The sequence below is a fragment of the Apostichopus japonicus genome, chromosome 17 (assembly GCF_037975245.1).
Source record: "Apostichopus japonicus isolate 1M-3 chromosome 17, ASM3797524v1, whole genome shotgun sequence".
NCBI classification, from domain to species: Eukaryota; Metazoa; Echinodermata; class Holothuroidea; order Aspidochirotida; family Stichopodidae; genus Apostichopus; species Apostichopus japonicus.
Window position 1 is genome coordinate 14,788,010 of NC_092577.1, and position 19,616 is coordinate 14,807,625.

Consider the following 19,616-nt stretch of genomic DNA (forward strand, 5'->3'; position numbering starts at 1 on the left):
CCAAAATCGAGGTCGGATTCGAATTAATCGACTCTAAATACCCCCCGGAGACGACTCTCGGTGTTGAGAGTAGACCGTACCCCCCATTAATGCGCACGTCTCTACGGTTCAAGTTTTAGCACAGTTAGGACCCCGGACCAACCCAGTCCCTAGAGTTCATCATTCACGTCCATCGCATTCAATATTGTTTTGTTAACATATTCTACCGTTTCCACGAGCCCTGTGGTAGGCTGATGACGGCCATCTTTTCAGGATAAAACCGCTAGTGTGTCCCCTTTCCAAAACAGGATGAAACTTGTAGGTGTGTCTCATCGACCGTGAACATGAACTCGATCCTACATCTGGTATGTATTTTACAGGGTTTAATGTTTCACGTCTCTAGAGTTCACCTGAGGGTTACTTTGACCTTGCTGCCAGTTTTGTCCAGCGCGACTTCTGGTCGAAAAAGGGTACCCCTACCAGCCCTCCAAATTGCAGGTCCCTAGGGTAAACATAGCAAATTCTAAAACAACCCCTAGTTTGCCTACCTTCCAGTAAATCTACATTTTAGTAGTATATGAGTACTACTGCATTTTTTGGCTAAAGTCGGTGAGGGGGTATATAAGGGGAGTCGGGGACACCCTGGGGGTAGTTGGTATGGTAGACCGAACGTATGTGCCCACCATCCCGGAATATCAATCCCCTCCCTGGGGAGTAACCCACCCTAAATGATGAATTGTGGGGAACTAGCTGGTACTAAATGTCAAGATTAATTATAAATAATTAAAATATTAATTACACTTCTTGCCGACCTCCTACAAACTCGAAACATAGCTAGATCGATTCAGCATGAAATTTACTTAAATATAGTGTAGGTCTCGAGAGTTCAACATTAAGGTCGAGGTCAGAAATGAATCCGTATATGACCTAACCCTAATCCTGCTAACACCTCTGTGAATGTCCTTGTTGTTAATTCCGTGGTATCTTTCCCCTTAATCCAATTTAGCACTCCAAACAAATTAATATGGAGTTCTGATAGCAGCAGACTGTTTTGTTTGTCACCTTATCTGAATATTCATTGTGAAAGCATCATGGTTTATTGGTTACCATGTTCAAAGAATGCAATACCCTTGTGACATAGTTCAAATAATGTGATAGCATCACATGCTATTTGGGTCATCTACTTAATTTTACATCAATCGGTCTCTTCACTTATAATGAACATGTCAAGAAATGAGATTTCCATTCATCTGTGAATAAAAGTTCATGAAATAACAATTAAATACCATTTTTAATTGCGACATGAGTTTATTGAAAGCACCAAGCTACAGCCTCAAAAGATTCAAATATTAAATTTATTAAGCACAAATAGGCTGTGATGTATCATATTGCTGCTTTTCCCAGCAACTAGATCGCAGTAGAACAGCCAATTTAATGTGATGTATTCAACCATAGTAATGTGCAGGCGAATTGCTCTGGAGATATAAGCAGACACAAAGCATACAAACTTCCTAACAAATGAAAATGAAAGTGAGAATTTACATGCAAGGAGTTTGTCAAACTGAAGCACCACCAGCTTTGGTATTTCCAAGATACATTTGGCATGGCAAGGTAGTGTCAAAAACTACTAAATGCCATTCACAAATGCACATGAATTGTGGTTGCTGTTGTATTTGATCCAGGCACAATGTAACAATTTCTTGCTAATTAAACGAACAGGTCTTTGCATACTGACTTGACAGCAAGGAAATGTCAATTGACTGTCAAGACTGACTGAAACCACAGAATGTTTGACAAACAATGGTTGAGTTCATTTATTGCAATGTTCAGAAAATAGCATAACATGTACCCTGAATCCCTATTCCATTCCACAACAAACCTTTTCACAATGAAAAAAAACCTTCTTTGACTTACCAGATCTGTTAATATATATACCAGAACATTTGGTACCTGTGATTTGCGAAGGGCATATTTCTATAGAGTTTTTATTTAACATTTAATAGTTATTTTTAACGATGCTTTTTAATTATTAGTCACTTGAATCAAACTTCTTCTTCATTAACTGTGTGATTAGATGGCAGAAATGTGATAATTATGATGGCAACATAAAAAAGTACCAACAAAAATTTTACTATAAGTACTGTCATTTGTACACTTCGACTGTCCAGCCAAATCAGTCCCTGTGTGATTACTGTCATGTCTTTCTGCTACTACTGCACTCATGAAACTTTCTCTATGAGGTTCGTATGCCCTTGAACATGTCTCTTGACATAAATAGAATGAAGAGATAAAAAGTTTCAACACAATATGCATAAAAAATATGAATATGATGTCTTGTATTTTGTGTGAGTATTTGCCAGTTTTGCAAAAAGAGCAGTTTTGCACACTTAAGACAGCAATGTTGTGCCCACTGCCATGGTGGAATTATTGCACTTCTCCTCATATAATGTCAGATATTGTTGCCAACAAATGATTGAACAAACACCGACCCATTGACTAAACTGAGAGGATTAACATTTCTAGTAGCCAGAGGAAAGTTTGTGGTTGCAATCATGACCCTGGTGTGTATGAAGAATGGAAAAGATTCCTGGTGGTGGAATCTTTACACTCATATAAACTTTGAAAGAACTTTCAGATATGAAACACATCAATTACAAGCTGTGGTTGTAAGCTTCTATAGCTAAGAGTTCTTAAGTTTGTCTCTACTTCAAATGTACAGTGGGACTTTGATAGCTATTAAGTGACCTCCCTAACTTCTTCAATTCATGGTGACATGATGTAGCCAACAACACTGAGCAAAACTTGCATCCAACATTCACAAAAGTTTACCAAACAAAGAGTTCCCAGAGCACTTAAACAAACATGGTTGAATGTATACCCCTAATCCATTAAAATCACACTCAAATGATGAAGTTCTAACACAAAATTTTCGTTCCTTTTGAATACTGATAAGTTACCACTTCAAACTGGGAATATATAAAAAAAGATTGAGTGATTTGCAAACCCTGAATGTAATGAAATGCTGCAGGTTTCATAAAAACAAGGCTCTACTTTACTCATATTAAAGTACCATGTGTTAAGCTGAAAGAAAAAGTCATAGTGTAATAGAATTCATAAATACATAAATGGTGACATCCTAGCATAGTATTGTGAACAAACCTACCACCTTGATGGTTAACTATTTCATGTTAACACAAGAACTGTAGGAAGCTAATTGTGATTTGCCAATTTTGAGCTGTCTACATTACTGCAATAGTTCAATCTGTCAAGCAATCCCACTTGCCTCAAACACAGGACTGCAGGCTTTACAGTTGGTAAAGGATGGCTTAGCCAAAGTGCTGTCATACAGTTGCAGTGCTATGAGTGGTTTCACACCACCCATTCAGTAGTTACTTCAGTGAAGATGCTGAGTCACAATACATCAAGTGGCATACTGTAGCTGGTTTGAGCTAAAAGTTACACTCCAATATGGGAGAGTCTTTTGAATATCCCATTGCTCAGACTTACACCAGTATTTTACATATACTGTGCTTGCTCTCCATTAACCAGGTGCCACTCCTTTAATGAGGAATAACAACATTTTGCTCCAAACGTCTCGATTCATACTAAGCATCCACCATGGAAATACTGTAATTTATCATGATGGTAACTTCCATAGACCAGTCATAGAACCATGCAAAATATTTTTTTGTGTCTTTGTGTGCAGCTTTACTTTCATTCCCAATGATTTTGGTTGTGACATCATCCCATATTCATAGAATAGGCACCTGGCTGAAACATAAGAAAATGGATGTTATCAAAGACAAATGAAACAAGATAAAAACAGTAATGAGTAGTGCCACCTTCAGATAGTATCTTGATTTTGACTCACTGGTGGATATTAAGCAAAGGGACAAACAAAAGCAGAATGCAAAACTAAATTGAAATTTTTATGAGGCAACATTAAATATTTCTTAAGTTCTGATATAATTATGACGTGCAGTATCAAAATATTACATTATTAAATGCAGTTAAGCAAGAAAAAAAAAGAAAGATTAAATGTCCATTTTGCTGTTCTTCAAATTGTATTTTACATGTTTTCTCCTATTATGACTGCTGACATGGAAGCAACCCTACAGTTTTTTTGCTTTCAATGTGGAAAATCAACATACCAGTTAAAATAGATGTGAAAGCTCCTATTCTACAAGATTGGAAACCTTTGACCCATGCTAAATTAAATGGATATTTGGCCTCCAAGAAAACAACAGTGCACACATGCTAATATTAGTCCATCAATGGGTGTCCTATTAGGGTGACAGCCCGATATTCATATGGTTCTATATTCATAAGGTTCATTGTTCATAAGGGTCATCATCCATAAGGTTCATTGTTCATGAGGTTCATTATTAATAATGAGCAAAAAGGTTCATTATTCATAAGGTTTGTTATTCATAATGAAAAAAAATGTTCGTTGTTCGTAATTGGTAAAAGCGTTCGGTTTTTATCATGGTGAAAAAGGCTCCTTATTCATAATAAGACAAAGGGTTCGTGGTTAAGGAGCGTACAAGTTTGTATATTTTTTTTTTTTTAGAGACGGGCCCTGAATGGGGTGTCGGGGTTGGTGTTTATGTGGGGTTGGGCCCTACCCTAGACCACCCCACCACCGATCCCCACCTGACCCTCCCTCTTAGAAAATACTATAGTGACCCTTAAGAGAATCTGATCATATTTCATTTTTGGTGGGCTGAGGAATATGTCTTTTTCTAAATGTTGAGCTTTGACCCTGAAATTTGTTGCACAATAGATACAGTACCTGAGAGGCTACCAACATATTCAAAGTACAACCCCATAGCATTTCCGGTTCAAAAGTTATGACCACCCAAATTTAGTACATATAGGCATGGAATATATGAGACAGACTAAGCAAACACTTAGGACCCCATATTTTAATGCACCTAATAGTGCAGGGCTTATTAACTGAAAATTCAGGCGTTCAACATCTGAATGTAACGGTAGGCGTCTTGGTGTTTGAATCATATTTTGAACGCTAGTGTTAAGATTCTGAACACTTTTCTCCTTTTTTTTAACGCCCGGACGCTTATTCGAACACTAAGTTATTGGTTCATTTTGGAACGCCTGGACGCTTATTTGAACAGGAGAGAGGACTGGCCTAAAGGAATATGTCGAAAATGTAGGTTTTGCTGCAGGAGGTAGGTTGAAGCATGGTCTTGATAGTGTGTTGCTCATATTCTCTGCAAAATTATGCATCCGCCACCATCTGGTGGTGCCCTCCATGGGACTGTTGTGCCCCCCGGTCCCCCCCCCCGAATAAAAAGTCTGCTGTTGAGGCCACTGGTTGAACACTAAAGGTGTCTGCGAAAATGGAGGACATCTTTTGCACTTGTATGCGCACTTATCTCCTATTATGAATAACAAACCTTTTTTCACATTGTGGATTACAAACCCTTTGATCGATTATGAATAATATTTGTTTCCATTACGAATACCGAACCTTATGAATTATGATCCCTTTTTATTATGAATAACAAACCTTTACTTCCATTATGAATAGCGAACCGTTTATAAAAAAAAATGCATGTTATGAATAACGAACCTTATGAACAATTACCCTTATGAATAGTGGACCTTATGAATATCGTGCAGACCCCCCCCCCCTATTAGTGCTTATAAATGTAATCGATTAATAGCCAGAAGTAACGATTACACTTTGGAAGTTCAATTAATCGCGCTCAAAACCTATGCGTTTTCTGCAGTGCAACATTCAGACTTAGCTATATTTGATCATTGCACATAATCGCAAATTTAAATTTGTAAGTTATAAAACTTTTACGATTGCCAGCCAGAGTATTTTTTTCATTTGTTCAAATACAGTGTGTCTACAATAACTACATTACTGGACTGGATCACATTTATCAGATGTCTGATCGAGTGTGTCGATTGCGGTGAAGTTTAATTACAATGTGCAACATTTGTGCCTGCTTTCGAGTTAGGCTAGAGCCTAGCCTAGATCGTCCTTCTACAGAAAAAACTAATCATCACACGGCTACAAGGTGTTACATCTATTCATTGTTTGCATGTTTTCTTTTATTATTGCTAGTAGTTGTCATAGCCAAGTAGATTCATTCAAATATTTTGGCAATGAAGGATTTTAAGCAATGTTAAATAGATTGAAAGTTGCTCACATTTTTCGTTTGGTAGATGTTTAAACATGATTTAGACATCACACATCAAGACATTTAAAATAGTGAACCATGGAAAAGATTTGTTTTGAATGTATTTCTGCAATGTATAAATTGCAGTGATGATGTCATAACGATTATCCGAGTTATCGCAGTAATCGCAAGAAGAGCTATGCGATTAATTGACCACAAAAGAGTTGACTTTCATCACTTTGTCCTATATGAAGCCAAACTGACCAACTGTCCAAACCCGGATCACAGCTGCACAGGAATTACAATGGCTTTGACTACCACTGTTTCATGATATTGTCAACCCAATATTGCACACTCGATCAATCTTATGCAGACAACCAAATATAAATATCATAAAAATCTCACTTTGATTCATCTTCCCTGAACATAAAACCTTGGTACCTTCACCTTCTGGAGGAAATGCTATGACTTGCATCTATTTCCACCACCTGATGACAGCATATAGGGAAATAAAAAGTAAGATTATTATTCATAAAAAATAAGGTTTTTTTTTTGTGGGAGAAATAACTGGAAATTAGAATTTCTCAGAAGATTTTATCCAGTAATGACAAAGGTCTGGAATCATTTCTTAACAACAACAGTGTAAGGCTGGGTTCAAACAGTGTATGAAAAACCAAAATTTAATCCTGCAGATTGACAAGCTATTAAGGACATATACATTGTAAGTGCCCACCGGGCATGCTGCACACTCTACTGTATGGGTCACCCATACAGATGCACATCCTGTCTTGTCTGATTAACAGATTTGGAAAGATTTAAGATAAAATTTTATGAACGAAAACTGCTGGCTGGCTCTCTCATGAAAATTTTAAACGTAAGAATGACGCATATGTGTCCCAGCAAATGCTGCATCAGACAAACAATACACCATCACAATGATAAACATAGTGAAAATATTAAATGTAGTAATACACCATGTTTTGCCGACACAGAAATTATTGCAATAATAATTTTGAGTGCAAAATGTATGAAAAATGTAGATGTGGGTTTGATCAATTCATTATGTTGAACATGGCAATAACACAATTTTTGAGGGACTTGTAAATCCATCCTCCACAACTGTGTGATAGCCCCAGTTTGACCTCTGGTGATCCTTAATGACATTTGACCTCCACCAAAACCATATTCTTCTTGTAATAATAATAATAATAATAACAATAATAATAACTTGTCATATAAAGCACAGACTTCAACAAAGTTGTTAAATGTGCTCTACAGGTGCTGAATGTGCAAAAAGTAATAGTGTTGAGAGAAATGAAAAGTTTTATGACAGTGCTTGAATTGAATAATAGAATCTAAAGACCTAATCTCAACCAGGAGGGAATTCCATAAATGTAGTGCAGCATTTAGAAAGCTATGGTCACCGAAAGATCTTGTACGTGACATTGGAACCTGAAGTTGAATTGATAATGCAAACGTATTTTACTTGCTGATGTAGCTTGGTGATGTAAGAGAACATTAAGGTAGCTTGGGGTACCAGTTTTAATGGCACGATAAACCAAAATGAGGATTTCATAGTCAAAACAGAGTCTCATTGGTAACCAATGTAGTTCTTCCAGGTATAGGAGTGATGGTGGTAAACATGTTCGCCCTATCGACGATTCGAGCAGACGTGTTTTGCATCCTTTGCAATCTCGATATTTGGGATGCTGCTACACCAGAGTCCACCAACATACGAAGTATGAGATGAATCCAAGCTTTCCTTCATGAGATATCGTGTTCACAAGATTTTCATAATTAAGCCTCCATTGCCTCTAAATGGCCATTGCCTTCGACCAAAGCAATATGTTTCTAATGTTTGATGAGGTACATCTATACCAAATATGAGTTATGCCTACGTTACAACTTTACAAGAAGTTGCATATGTTGTGCTCCTTGGGCACTACAGATGCAACAATGTCTGCAGAAAATTGATAAGGGACTATTAGACAATCAAGTCACAGGATATTTGGTAAAGCATCATTGACTATGTTTAGCATGAAAATCTCAATCAACAGCAGTCTTGCAAGAAAAGTTGGTTCTTTCAGAAGAAGGTGTGTTTTTTTTTAAAAGAGAGCAACAAAGATGTTGTTTTGCATAGGCCTAGTTGTAAGTGTGTGGTCTCGTGGTTTGTTTCTCTAATAAAAAGTTAGGTATGGTGAACCAAGCAATTTGATGGTTTTGCATCCCGGGCTAAAACACTACTTCCTGGACTCAGAATCATGGGTTTGTAATAATACTGATACATGAATACCAACCTTAATTCAACTTGATCAAAACACATAGCACTACCTAAAACAATTACTCTCATTGACAGATCCAACAGTGTTTTCAATCCTCATAAGAAATGTGTGGACATCATCATCAATTAGGAGAGAATCTCATAGGCAGTTCCAACGAATGGAGGCTTGCTTCAAGCATAGGTAGAGCTAAAATTAAAACCGCAGATAAGCCCTGCAATTTGAACCCGCGTTTCAACGAGTTAACTCCAGGCATAGATGCATGATTGGAAACCTTGGGAAAAGTCTAAACCGGGTTCGCGGGAAATATATCGCTACTTTGTACTAAACATATTCTCAGTATCAATTTATAGAAACTGTTCTTCTGTTCATTATAATGGCATGGTTTTAAGGGTGTATTCAATGTGATCAGCATAGCATATGATTTCTGCCCATGACTGTAATTAAAACTTAACTGTCAAAAGAAATTTTTAAAGATTGCAAGTGTGGGCAAAGGATTAGGCCTTCATTGTATTGGTGTGACTACGTGTTCGGTGAAAATGTCCAAAACATTTCATGGTACAGACTGTGACAAAACTAAAAAATTGGGGAAAATCCACGATATTGCGGAGAATATAGTTACACAATGTAATATATTACTCCATCAGAGAATACGAGCAGCGAGTCAGTGAGTGTTTCCGGCATGTGCATACATCATCCAAGCAGCGCACACGTAGTATTTTCAATCGGAACTTTCCCGATACAGCCAACGTTTACCAGCTTTGAAAAAGTCAATGCGCAAGGAAATCATTGGTCTGTCTGAAAAGCAATATTTTGGGTGGTACGACTTGTCCATGGGTCTCGTAAACAAATCCTTCAATAAAACTGGAAGGAAATAAATGGAAACCTAAAATAATAGTGTTACTCTAGCAGATATGCCGACTTTGTGTTCATAACATTGTTCCAACAACTCTGGAAAAAAATGTTTGCACACTTTACCCAAAAGAAATATTTGACCCGTAACACAAATTGCTTGGGCTCGAGACATTCTGCCAATGGTTTTGTTGCAACTCGAAGTCTGCTCCTGTTTTATACCGTATCATTTTACTTGACATTGATGTAAAGAAAATCTTAGCAAGCTGCCAATAAGAAATTCCACTATCAGTGAATTTTGCTAGTATTGCGTCAAAGAAGTCATGGCGTGTAGACTGAACGCTTTTACGGTCTTCATGGCAAAACCTTTGTTACCTCATTGTCGAACACATGCTTTGCTTAGTCTCCTGCGACATGTCGTACAGGAAATATCGTTAATAATAATAATGGGCTTTGCCGATTATCTGGACGTCTTCAAGACAGTGTACTACTCAGCTATGCCTTACGTAATTCCTTCATTCTCACTGCATTGGTCATTTGTACACTCAACTAAGTTTAGAAGATACAAAACAGCTTATGTCGATACTGAAATAAGCAAGCGGGGGACACTACAACTGAAAAAAATCCATCGTAACTTTACACCCCAAGGCAATAGTTTCTTTACATTTGTCAACGTTTACCTGGGCTAAGCAGTTCTTACCCCACCTCTCATGAGAGGCTTGATCAAGCTCGGGCTAGCCCCATTCCCATACATAAAAAGAGTGGAGCAATTTACCTTGCCTCCCCTCGATAGGTCGATCAAGGGTGAATCGGGCCTGCGTTCGTGGGAACGGCCTATTAGACCACCCAAAGAAGAAAGGCCACCACCATCATTTCTAATATTGGTAGCAGACAAAAGAAGATTACACCTTGAAAATTACACCTTAAAAACGGGGCACCAGAAATTCCAGCTATTTGCTATTATTATTATTATTTTTTATTATTTTAGGTTTACAGTCTTGTACAGGGCCAAGGCCCTTTCACACGACTTTTACAACTTAACCCTGGTCATTGGTAACTTGTCCCACCTACACACCAAAGTGTGCACAGCTCAATCAATCTCTCCTGGGGCACCACAGTGCACCACAACCACGTGTCCCCCGGAGGACTTCCCATAGGGTGCAGCCACAAACCGGCGCACACAACTATATTTACAAGTTACCTCACAAGTCCCCATTTATACACCTGGGTGAAGAGAGGCAATGGAGATAAAGCGCCTTGCCCAAGGACACAATGCAATGATCTGGTCAGGACTCGAACCTGTAATCCTTAGATCACAAGTCCACTGCCTTAACCACAACGCCCTCTCTTGATTGATTTCAGTGCAAGAGCTAATGTTAGAGGTACTTAATTCTTAACATTAGGCAAAATGTACAACTTACATTGACTTTAGTTGATAACCGACTGCAGCAGGCTGAACTGAACAAATCTTTTGGTTAAGTTGTCTGAAGGTTGTGAGCACATATTTCCACCTAGCCAGTCACTGTCTTTTGTGATCTGCAACAGTGAAAAAAGATAATACCAATGTAATAGTTTGTGTAGAGAGAGGTATAGAAGACACCAAGGCTTTGACTGGATGTTGCTCAAATATTGCATCCTTGAAAAATAGAAAAATGTACATATAAATAAAGACTCAATGAATCACAACAGTACAAAATATGAGCCGAAATGAAGTTGGCTCTTCAGCAGTATTTTGCTGTTTAAGTATATACCCTATATTGACCTATTGGGACATGTCACCTCAACCAAAATAAATATCATTTAAGATAAACTTTACTATGAAGAATACTCCAATCAAGTATATAAGCTCAGCTTAGGTTTCTTTGTTAAGTCTAGATTTTTGGACTTATATGCCCAATGCAAACTTGGAGGACCTTTGACCTCCACCAAAACCAATGGGATCATATTCTCATTATGATCAAGATACCTGAAGAGCATCAAGTACAAGCTTACTTGGAGCTTGCTTTGGCAGGACACAGTTTTTGCAATTTACACGTATTTCACCAAATTTATTTAACTTTCACTGACCTTAAATGGCAAGTGACTTTGAACAAGGTACATTTGGTAATCCACCACATTTAAGTGGAAAGGATCCTAAAGTTTGTCATTCACATAGCATGTATACAAAAGGTGTTAAAGACTCACACTATCACAATTTCTGACACAGATTTGACCAAGTTTAGGGACAGATATAGCATATAGCAGCCGAGTTGAATGGAACAAATTTCATCTTTCAAGGAATTTTTATACAACACCTTCAAATTTGGATATAATTGGATGTAAAATGCACTCATGCAACAGATTGTTTTGAACAGAAAGGTTTCTCTGCTCTCTTACCATTGAAAAAAGTGCTATCCAAAAAGTATAACAGATGGTTCTATTTACTAGAGTGCAATAGAGCGGATTTTGCATGCAATCGACGAGCAATTGACCAATCAAATGGCCGCAATATAATAAGGTGTTGAGTGCACACTAAATTAACCTTGAGTGGGCGAAAATAGTGTCACAATAAGAGCATGTACAGTACATACAAAATGAAGGATGTAGGTAGCAGGTAAATGCCCTGGGAGCAATTTTTTGCAACTGGTGCTCAAACTAAAATGGTTTGAACCGGGTCCTTTGAAAAAAAAACCCAAAGGAAAACGGCTCCAATGTAAAATCCCTCAGAAAAAAAGGATAGAAATCTGGACAATTTCACAGTACATCTTGCACTTTTGGATGGTATAATGAGGATACGCTATACCTTAACAAGTCTACACCTGTGGCAGTGTCAAAGGTTACCAGTCATGTCTAGCTCAGTATATAGAGGTGCAGTACTTGTGTAGAGACAACTAAGTAATGAGTGATATAAATACATTAGTATCCTCTTCTAAATCATATGAAAGGAAATAAACACTTTAAGGTAGGAAAGTAACGTCTGTTACGGAATTCAAATAAAACGTCTATCCCCTAACCTTAACCCAATATCCCTCTTAAGAAAACATGTGCTAATCAGCTGTGCGATTTTGAGCAAGATTTCACAAGTGTGTTAGAAATGGGGGAAGTCGTCCCTGTTTTACATAATTTTAGTACTTGCCTACAGGTTAGGTTATAACTCATTGTCCATGTTGGTAGTTTCAGTATTGGGGTAGCCTAGGCCTCACTGTACATTGTTGGCACATCACAAAATTTGTGTTTGGGATGGCAGAGCAATGTCCAATACACATTTTGGTGTAAACATAGGCGTAGGAGACTAATTTGATTTTGGGAGGGGGGGGCTGTAACGACTTGCCCAAAAATAAAGCAACATCTTAATGTGTGTATCATATATGTAGGCATTCATCGGTTATTACATCACATGGCTTTAACTGATGAATGCCTATATGATATGCACTCTAAGATGTTGAAATTTTGGTTATATTTTCCGTGTTATCACCCTTCCATATTGGTTATAATTATTGGGGAACTCGTAACAATAATAACGATAATAATAATATCAGTTTAACCATTGAAAAACACATTGCAAATTATTCTTCTTTCAGTAGGTGCCCGAACAATCTCAGCATATTGCCCAGATTTTCAAAAAATTTTTTGGTTAGAGGTGGTTGCAGCCCCCCAGCTCCTACGCCTATGGGTTTAAATCTTTGGAGTACGACGACACACTGCCCAATATGGATAACAATGCATGAATTTAGGACTAGGCCTAGGCTACTTCTATGTCTGGCTATGTTACAAACTGAGTATAGGGCTCAAGGGCCAGAAAATTTAGCCTTCCAAGAGGCTTGTGCATTACATTCCATGGTATTTTAATCAATATGTGGGATGGCTAGGCTACAACTTCCTTTAGGTATACCATACTGTTAGTACTATACTTTATTGACCTTGTTATTGTCCCTTACAATCTACTGCCTGAGAGAGGGTTCTGTTAGAGTAGTACGTACCATCTTTTGAAAATTAAAGGCAAGACTGGATAGTCATTGGTCTGGCAAACCTCCAGTATTTTATCATAAATGATCTTTGGTCACCCTTTATTTACTAGGATTCCTTTGTGAAATGTAGTCTCATTCACCTTTAACTATGAGTATGAAATGGCCAATGACCAACAGCATTAGAACTGATGATGAAGACCACAATGATGGGTTCAAATTTTGTGCTGCTAAAGCTAATATTGGACTGCATGTTCTTGATTATTTGACCACATGCTTTTGAATGACATAAGAGCTTCTCTTATAAATATCTCATGCTAATCAACTGTCACAATTTCATACAAACAGCTTAACACATTTTCAAAAACAAGGATTTTCAATCACTGCAGCTTACAAAGTCATAACAAACTTGTAAGGCTTACAAAGTCATCAACAAAAGTCCATGACAAACATGCAGCCAAAGTGTTGAATAACATGTGGAATGAGTACTTGGTAATCTTTTCCAAGATTGCAGACAATAAGCTGCAAATTGTTGGACGGTGTACACAGGACAAACAATGGATTAAAAGTAAACACTTTGCGAAATCGCCTTTGGGAAGGCACAACTCCCCCCCCCCCATTTGGACCCAACAGTACAAAACTAATTATAAGTAGTATTAATTATTCAAATACGAATGTAAATGGTGGTGACAATGACACTACAGTTAACAGCATACTTATTACATGTACAGGCCTACAGTAAGTAAGGCTAATAGAAACAGTAACGCTTATATCAAAATTACAACACTAGTAGTACTAGTAGTATAGCAAAACTTCATAATTGACGCACCCTCATAATTGATGCACCTTCAAATATAGCAAATAGCATCCAAAATCAATGGATGTATACTAAGGCCTACATTATAGTTAGCTTTTCGACGAATGTGTCAATTTAGGGGTATGATTACGAAAGAACTTGACATGGCAGACATTTTGTGGTCAAATTCTGCTAAATTGTACGGTGCAAGGAAAGAACCTTTATTTAATATTATGAGATCATGACATTTCTGAGGAACTACACACATGAAAAACAGATGCAGTTGAGTGATTTGGATTTTTCCTTGCTAGACATCGTTGATCAAATCCTAAACTTAAGTGCGTCAATTAATATGAGTCCACCATATTGCTATTACTAATACTAGTACTAAGTAAGACCGTAGGCCTACTACTACTACAGTACTTGGACTAGGCGTAGTACTGGTAGTAGTATGACGTGTACTGTACGCTACATCGAACTTCTAAATCACTTCCAAAAGCGATTTACTGAGAGTAATAAATAGCTTCTTCATCTGAACTATACACGCTTGTCGGAATGGAAGTCCCCATTCTTCTCCACTATGTTTCCAATGCATAATACAAATACTGTACAGAGATCCATCAAGTATGTTTTCATCTATGGGCGCAGCCATGTTGATTTCGGGTGCTTGGCAGCGATTGGCTGAAACTCAAAGCTTTTCTAAAATCTATTTTGATTGGTGCTAACACTCTGTGACACCGTCACCCTCATACGGTACGCGCGTACGCGCGTATTTACTGTGTGATAGTTTCTCCAGATTCATTTACCTCGTTGGGCTCGATAGGCATGGTTTGAACTAGGCCTAGTTCCACGAAAACACCACTTCTGTGAGCAGTCGTACGCGTTTCGCTAGGGAAGCAGTAAAATTGTCATGCGGACTTATTTTGTAGTGGCGTGAGAACTCTACTTTCTTATGTTCAATTTGACTATGTGATCGTTTGTGTATTTTTGTCTAGGCTTTGCACCGTTGGCCTAGGCTAGGCCTTAAACAGATCTAAACTTAACTCAATACTAATAGGCTAGCCAAAATATAAAATAGATAAGATTTTAGTTTGTGTTGCCACCAACATGTAGTCATGTACTATAGAAAGGTAGGCTACAATATTCAGAATATTGTCGGGAGAGTGGGGAGACCTCACACGCTATCGAACTGATCAGCAATAACTTCCCCTACTGTACCTTAGTGAGGCTGTCCTTCTATCCTAACCTGTTTATTGGTAACACCTTTCTGTACAGTAGCCTAGGTCACATTATTGGTGACCGGTAGAGACACTTCATTTTGAAAAATCCATGTACCTGTACATACCTACTGTAGGTTAAAAATGCTGCAGAATGTTTTCAACCTTGCTGGGGAGATCTGGGACAGAATGCGCCTAACTTTTGGCACCAAATACTGTAGGTTCATTCATTGCGATGTACTTGTTCAATTGATAAATCTGGGGTGAGGTACTGTGCCTTTTGGTGAGCTCTAGTTAGTACCTGGATCAGGTCAGGTTCCCACAGTTCATATCCTATCCAGAAACCAGATTCTCTTGAACTTTTCAAACTTGCTTGTTTCAGTGTTGTTGAAACTGAGAAGTGTTTTGGCATTCCTAGTTATATGAGACTTGATTGTGAACTGGGCTTTAGTTATACTGTTATTTCAACGTTTTTGAAAGATCTTCGTTCGTGATTATTAATGGCTTCACACCTCAGTATTTGAGAAAGTGGTCAGACACGTTACGTACACCAGTGCGACTTTTACACCCCTGCCACATAATTTTGTGAACAATCGTCGCAAACTTACAACTAGGGGTAGTTAAACCAGAGTTCAATCAAAGATCATCACTTGGATAGGGTTAAAAATGAGCTATTGTTGGCATCCTATCTCTGGGAAATAATTGAAACTAGATACCTATTTTATTCTATGATTCATCGGGAACAATTCAAACATGGACACTTCAGGAAGAAATGTCACACGTCTATCTTTTACCTTTAATACTAGTTTTTTGTCCTTTCATCTTCTTAATGTAATAATAATATTTGCTTTTTATATAGCGCTTTTCACCAGCGATAGGTCTCAGAGCACTCTACAGATGTTATATTACCCCTGGTCAATGATAACCTGTCCCAGAGACAACCCCTCCAGTCGGCAGCAGTTATATACTGCGTGCAATGACAAGTTACCTCACAGGAACCCATTAAACCCCTGGGTGGAGAGAGGCAAGTGAGATAAAGCATGGTAATGATTTAGGCAGGAAATGAAACCAGCAATCCTTGGATCACGAGTCTGACACCTTAGCCAATTGGCCACCACGCTCTCTTAATCATTTGTTCCATTAACAAAGAGATTGCTTTTCCTTTTATCTTCTAGGAGATGATGAATCAGGAAGTGTCTCAGTTATTTCCCACTCCGGACTTTTCTCATCTCTCTGAGAATGATTTTCAAGATGTTTACGAACCGGCTGAAGACTCCTTTCTTCTCCTGGATGCTCTGGAGCAGGAAGCAGAATCTTTAAATTCTTTGAGGTAAAATTGTAAAACTGATTCAATTGAACCCATCATATGAGTCCTAAGTCACACATGTGGTCTGGTGGCAACTGAATGTACCCTTCATTGCCTTGAGATGTTTATCTAGTGGCACTTTTTAGCTCTTATACATAGGATTGTAACTAGAAAAATGTGGCATCCAGTGGCACTAACAAGTATCGGACTTATTTGATTAGGTTGGCCGTTCCCCCAAAGACAAACCTATTTAACTGTTTGATTGTTTAAAATGCCACCCATTTAGCCAAATGTATATATAGTGAAGTTTTTTCACTGACTACAATTTCGTATATAAACATAGATACAGTATACACAGTGTATACCCTTACCGTATCTGTTAGTGTTTTAAGTTCCAAATAATGGCCCAGGTCTAAGGAATTTAATTCATTGTGTTTAATCATGATGCCACCTTCAGGCACCTAGATTAAGTATCCAGTACCCTTATCATGTGATTGTTTGAAATTCTGCCTAGTGGCATACACCTATTATAACTTCATTTCCCCTTTTGGCATCTGCAGTAAATACAACACTCTATCTGATTACTAGTTTGAAGTTTCACCTACGAAGCGGACAGTTTCTAATTATAAATTTGTGTAAATTGGTCATTTGTAATGATAATGCCAGCCCATAGCTGTTCAGTTCTCGACTGGCTTAAAAGTTAAAACGTTACAGTCTACGGTTTGTACTCTTGTTCAAGGCCAACGTCCCCTCATACGACTTTCCTTTCAAATTTCATGAAACTATATTTCAGCCTTTGTCATCTTTAACAGAATACAGACAATATACAATCAGACAATGACAACATGAGACTTGGGGAATGATTACAAAGAGCTTGGAAGACTTATACTGTAGGTGTAATCACCCCTAAACACTACAATGTAAAGAAACAAACTTAACAGCATATAGAAGGAACAACTAAACATTAGAAAACAAAATAGGTTTGACCTAAGAGAAACCTTCACAACTTAACGCCTGGTCATTGGTAACTTATCACACCAACACACCAAAGTGTGCACACTTCAAACAATCCCTCCTGGGACACTACAAGCACACCACAGCTACAAGTCCCCCGGGGGATTCTCATAGGGTGCAGCCACACACCAGCACACGCATCTATATTACATGGTACCTCACAGGTCCCCATCTCTACGCCTGGGTGAAGTGAGTTTAATCGCCTTCCCCAAGGAAACAACATAATGATCTTGCCAGGAATGTAACTTGCAATCCTTAGATCTCCAGTCCATTGCCTTAACCACTTGACCACAACCCTCTCTAACATGCCACCAGGTGACACTTATGAACAACTTACTGTATTTAATTCTTACAAACTGCCATCTAGTGGCATCCTTTAAGTACCTTTGTTTAAACTTGCCACCAAGGGTGATTACAACAGTTTTCATTTGGCCTTCAAACAGAAAATAATTAAAAAGATAGGATATCAGAAAATGAAGGTTTGAAATCACTCAACATTTATACACTTCCATCACAAGTGATCTATGCTCGTACTGAAGGCTGCGAATTTGTCCACTACTTTGACTTCAATTCTAAACTAGAATAATTGACAAATTTAGACTGTGTTTACTCAACTTTAAGAAATTTATCACCATACTATGATAGGTAAGAGTAATTTCTAATTGTAACTCTTAAAACTGTTTTATTATACAGTTACTTCTTGTATACAGTAGGGTACAAAATTAATTTCTACATCACTCTTTTTGCTTATTATTTCAAGCGCAAATATTATCAGTCAGTGCTGTAATTCTATACCAATTATAAACCTAGAATTCTTTAGAAAATACCTTGAAGACATCTGAGGTTGAAAATGAAAGTGGCTGAATAATCTAGGTTAACATATCAAACAGTAATTTAGCTTAAGTTCAAAGGCAAACAGAAAACTTAATTTAATACTTTCAGAATATCAAGCTAAATGTTTCCTTTTAATTTTACATATTTGTTTCGTTCATCGTGTATTTCTTCACAGACCTCTCATCTGTGTGGAGGTAGGATGCGGGTCAGGGATCGTCATCACATTCTTGAAGAAATTACTCTCCTCACAATGTGTTTGTTTGTAAGTAGACATACAGTATTAAACATATACTACAAGCTATTGAGAAAATGTTAACAGCCGAAATGGATTGGCTTGTGAAAAACAGAGCCTATCAATTGTTGTCCCACGAAATTGGATCTATTGTAATCAGGTTAAAACCCTTGTATATATGACCTCCCCCAATCTCAAATTAAATTATGTATTGGTACTGTAGATCTGTATTTTTTATAGAGCTGTGAAATAATATGCAATCTTAATTTGTGTGATGGTGGGTATTTCATACAGACCTGTAAGTATTAAACAACTTAAATTGTGTGATGGTGCGTAGTTCTTACAAAACTATAAATATTTATCAACTTCAGTTGTGTAATGGTGTGAATTTCTTACAGAGCTGTCTGCATTTAACTTGAATTGTGTATTGTGAATTACTTACATAAACTGTCAATTTAAAGCAACTTTGATTGTGTGTGCTGTGTATCTCTTACAGAGCTGTTAATACTAAGCAACTTTAATTGTGAAGTGGTGTTTCTCTCTTATGACCGGAACTGTCTAAAGTTTGATTTTCTGGTGTTTATTTCTCGCAGAGCTGTGGATAGCAACCATAGAGCAACTTCAAGTACCGTGAAAACAGCTGACCAGAACAAGGCACAGGTAGAAGCTGTAACCTCTGACCTCCTGACTAACCTACAACCCAGGATCGAAGGGAAGATTGATGTTCTGGTCTTCAACCCTCCATATGTAGTCACACCACCAGAGGAGGTAATTAAGTTTAGGGGAGAAGGGGCAAACTTTAACCCTCTCTATAAATGATGTTGCATCATCATGGGAGAAAAACCACATCATGGGTGGCCGGGAAAGCGAGCCGTACAAAGGACACTTCTCGCAAATATCAAGCAGAGTGAATCATTTTATTGTACCGGGCTGTACTGAGTTAAGCACAAGTTCACTGTGCTTGTACTGAAGGTTGCATTGACATTGCTCAATAGACCTAGTACATCCCGC

At 37.8% G+C, this 19,616-nt stretch overlaps 2 protein-coding genes across 4 annotated transcripts in view; one reads left to right on the top strand and one right to left on the bottom strand.

Moving 5' to 3' along the window:
• The window catches only part of LOC139984042 (fibrinogen-like protein A), a 65,415-nt gene extending 49,036 nt beyond the window's left edge, over positions 1–16,379 (bottom strand). Inside the window, exon 1 of the mRNA XM_071997692.1 lies at positions 15,348–16,379. The gene's annotated coding sequence lies outside the window, so the exon portion shown is untranslated. The remainder of the gene's footprint in view (positions 1–15,347) is intronic.
• Positions 1–19,616, top strand: part of LOC139984044 (methyltransferase N6AMT1-like) — a 49,289-nt gene that overhangs the window by 23,114 nt on the left and 6,559 nt on the right. For 2 of the 3 annotated variants that reach the window (XM_071997695.1, XM_071997693.1), the window contains exons 2-4: positions 16,395–16,549; positions 18,549–18,635; positions 19,199–19,373. In XM_071997695.1, the coding sequence (XP_071853796.1) occupies positions 16,398–16,549; positions 18,549–18,635; positions 19,199–19,373 (414 nt within the window). In that variant the 5' untranslated portion in view covers positions 16,395–16,397. Of the gene's footprint in view, positions 1–14,794; positions 14,936–16,394; positions 16,550–18,548; positions 18,636–19,198; positions 19,374–19,616 lie in introns of those variants that run through there. The other variant, XM_071997694.1, reaches the window with a different exon arrangement.